We start from the raw sequence: 3,834 nt of genomic DNA on the forward strand, positions 1-3,834 counted from the left end.
TCAGCAGCACTAAGGATGTCCGACTGCAGCTTGGGTCTGCTCCCTGCTGGTAAGTGGACATCCCCCGAGGGCTCCCGGGCTGCCAGAGGAATGTCTGATTGCCAGCTTAGGCCCAATCCCCTGGGGAGCAGGCCTCAGCCAGCAGATGGTCATCCCCCGAGGGGTCCCAGACTGTGAGAGGGCACAGGCTGGGCTGAGGGACCCCCGCCCCCCCCCAGTGCACAAATTTTTGTGCACCGGGCCTCTAGTATAAAAGATAAAATATACATTTATAGATGTACAGTAGTAGATGTGATGAATTTAAATGGTAGATGTATATGTAAAATAGTAGGTGTACTGCTTGAGGGAGTAAAAGGAAGAAAGGAATAACTCTAAGGGGAAGAGGCAACTTCTTTACCTTCCCACATTTTATGAATTTTTTGAGGACGGGGATAATTTTTATTAATCTTTTAATTTTACTTTTGGCACCCGAAGGCAATGCTTTCATATAGTATGAGTTCCATAAATATCTGTTAAATAAAGGAATATATGAAGAAATGAATGAGGCAGATCACAACATCTGGCACCAAATGCATTTATGCGTGCCTATAGGAACTTGTTAGCTCAGGATATTTTCTCACACTCTTGAGGTACATAAAATCTTTTTTTCATTGTCTAACTTAAACCTACTTTACAGGTGTGATAGTACATGCAATTATCACAATGGGTTTGGTTTTCCCTCTCCCTTCTACATGTTTTTTAAATTCAGCAAATATCAATTGACTAGGTCAGTGCTTCAGATGCTGTGCTTACTTCCCATAGCAAAAAGGGAGAATGCACTGCCTGGAACTGGGGCCTCGCTCTGCCCTACACATCTTTTTAGGGGAGACTCCCTTTGATTGTTGAAAGAGGCACTCATACTGCCTGCCCTCTGGCCAGCTCTTTCTGATCAGCTTAGAGAAGTCTTTATAAGCTTATTGCTACTGGCTTTAGAAAACAAAAACAAAACGAACAAACAAACAAAACACCTCAAAATTCCAAAGGATGCTGTTCAAGTCCATTTAATTTCTGAGAGCTTCCAAAGGATTAGGACCAAAAACCAGAGCAAAGGCATGTTGTAGCTCCAGGATAACTGCTCCAAAATGGATATAGTACTGATCATCTTAGAGGCTGGGCAGGGCCCAAGAGCACACAAGAGATTGCCATGTGAACTGTAAAACTCTACATGAACATGAGTTACAGTGATTAAAAACTATGATGCTCACACCATAAATGTGTTGAATTGTATACCACATAGACCGGCAGCTTTTACTGACCTGAGTGTTGATAGGGGCTTTCTGGCTCTGAAGGGCTTCCTGGGGAGTGAGGGTAGCTGGCTGTGCACGGGGACTGTGAGAATGCTTGCCCTGATGAGGGAGGGAATGCAGAGCATGGAGGCTGCTGGAAAGAGTCAGGATAGGTGGCGTTGTGCGGCATGAGTGGCTCACTGTGGAGGGAGGCACTGCGGAACTTGGCCAGAAGGCTCAGCTGGGGGTTATATTCGCTGTGTCTTGGCACCAATACAGGCGGCAGCACTAGCATGAGAAAGAAACCAGTGGGTTAGAATTGATCATTGGCTCATCGGCACAAAACAGAGTGGACACTTGCTGTTTTTGTCCATTTTTTTATGATAAAGTTCTGTTTTTCCTTTGGGAAGTACTGTTTCACCATTCTTAGTGCTCATTGTGAGTTGTTAATTGTAGACCCATCTTTTCCCAAAAAGTGAACTTGTGAATCAAGCTAAACCAATAGTTTCTCTCCTTGAAGCTTGAATCTTAAAACAGAATGTAACAATTAACAAATAGTTTAGAGGAGAATCATTGTGAGGTCAGCATTCTAAAGAGAAACTACCTATTTATTCCTACCACAGAAATTAGCAAACCTGTCCTACTACTTGGTCTTCTGGAGATTTGATTGTTCATGTCTTCCTTTTATTCTGACAATAAAGTGTTTGTTTGTCTGTTTAAGGAAGAATAGGTTTTTATTGCTTGCAATAAAATAATAAGTGATGTACAAAATATTTTTCCCTCAGAGACCATGTTGAATTATTTAGGTAACCAACCTAAATTTTAGCTCAGTAGTGCTGCTAAAGTAAAAACATTCTACCTGGTCTTACCAGAAAGATTTAAAGGCCCCTAAAAGTTCTTTTGTAAAAGATAAACAGTGAGTAATAATATAAGTGAATAAGCAAAAAGTTAAGCAGCAATAGATAACTTATAAAAGGTAAGCAGCAATAGAGAACTTATAAATAAAGCCTGTTCATTTAGCATTTCCCTTCTGGGTTACACACTTTAAAAAGAACATGAGTTTTCTTGAACCTGATTCTGTACAAAAGCTTAGGCATTGATGCAATTCTCAAGGTCACGCACTGTCCAGGCATTCATGGCTCCTATTGACTTCTAAAGTGTCACAATGCCCAACAGAAAAAGAAGATATTCCATAAGTGTCATTGAGGTACAACCTATGACCAATGTAAATGCAAACAGAGAAGCAGAGAAAATAGAAAAAAGAAGTGATCAAAGAAATAGCCAAAGAAAATTTTCCAGAACTATAGAAGAATCCATGTCATCAGATTGAAGAGAACCAGAGTGCACATCCCAATGAATAAAAACAAATCTAAACCTAGTTATACCATATTGAATTTCAAACATCTAGACAAGTGGAATATTCTAAACGTTCCCAGAAGATCACCTCCAAGTCACCTACAAAGAAATGAAGCTCAAACTGACTTATGACTTCCCATCACCAATGCTAGATGCCATAAGACAACGGACCAGGCTTTTCTAAGGGAAAATAATTATTTTTTTTCTTTTTGCTATCCAAACTTAGATTTTAATGCAAAATGTATTAGCAACAGACACAACTTCAGAGCATCTCCATCACAAAACAACATAATTATTGGGTTCCCCCAGATTGCCCCCTCAGATAGGGGAAATCGTCTGCTTAACCTTTACATTCCTATCGGCCTAGGAACTTATGAGGAGAATACTTATTTATAATAACAGTGGGCTGAAGAGAGCAAAACACATTGTCTTCACCATTATGATGAAACTGTCCATTACTAACGGTTTTCCTCCAAGGTACAAGCCAGCTTTTCTATTTGGAATGCTATCAACATCAGCAATAATTCTTTGGAATAGCTCATTAGTTTAGGGAGTTACAATGCCACACTGAGTATGTGGCTGGTTTGAAGGAGGATGGATAGTGAGGTGCTCTGTGAATTTCAAATATAAGTCATCAGGCTTCTGGCAGCTTCTGTTGTTTAATTCCATGTTATAAAGGTGGCATGATGGACTATGATTGGTTGAAATCCTCTGTTTACTGTCTGGCTTTAGAGTGGTATCTTTTTTCTTTTTTTGTTTTTACTAGAGTCAACTTGGTAATCTATACAGGAAACATGCCCATATACTGGGAAGACTTGCTTCATGTTGTGATTATCAGCATCAGTTTTGCAAAAGCACCCAACAAAAAGGCTCCATGCATATAATATCAGAGACTAGAAATTATAACTAAAAAACAAAACCAAAAATCTGGTAATTTATCAACCTACTAGAGGCCCGGTGCATGAAATTCGTGCATGGCGGGGAGGGGGTCCTGCACCCTCTCCAATCCGGGACCCTCAGGGGATGTCTGACTGCCGGTTTAGGCCCAACCAGTATGGGCCTAAACCGGCAGTCGGACATCCCTCTCACAATCTGGGACCACTGACTCCTAACTGCTCACCTGCCTGCCTGCCTGATTGCCCCTAACTGCCCCCCTGCTGGCCAGGTCACCCCCAAATGCCCCCCCTGCTGGCCTAGTAGCCCCCAACTGCCC

The 3,834-nt window shown here is 41.4% G+C and overlaps 1 protein-coding gene across 1 annotated transcript in view; it reads right to left on the bottom strand.

Moving 5' to 3' along the window:
* The window catches only part of SMAD9 (SMAD family member 9), a 78,664-nt gene that overhangs the window by 41,149 nt on the left and 33,681 nt on the right, over nucleotides 1-3,834 (bottom strand). Inside the window, 1 exon segment of the mRNA XM_006085557.3 lies at nucleotides 1,296-1,553. Coding sequence (XP_006085619.1) covers nucleotides 1,296-1,553 — 258 coding nt within the window.

Source organism: Myotis lucifugus, unplaced genomic scaffold (assembly GCF_000147115.1).
Source record: "Myotis lucifugus unplaced genomic scaffold, Myoluc2.0 scaffold_19, whole genome shotgun sequence".
NCBI lineage: Eukaryota > Metazoa > Chordata > Mammalia > Chiroptera > Vespertilionidae > Myotis > Myotis lucifugus.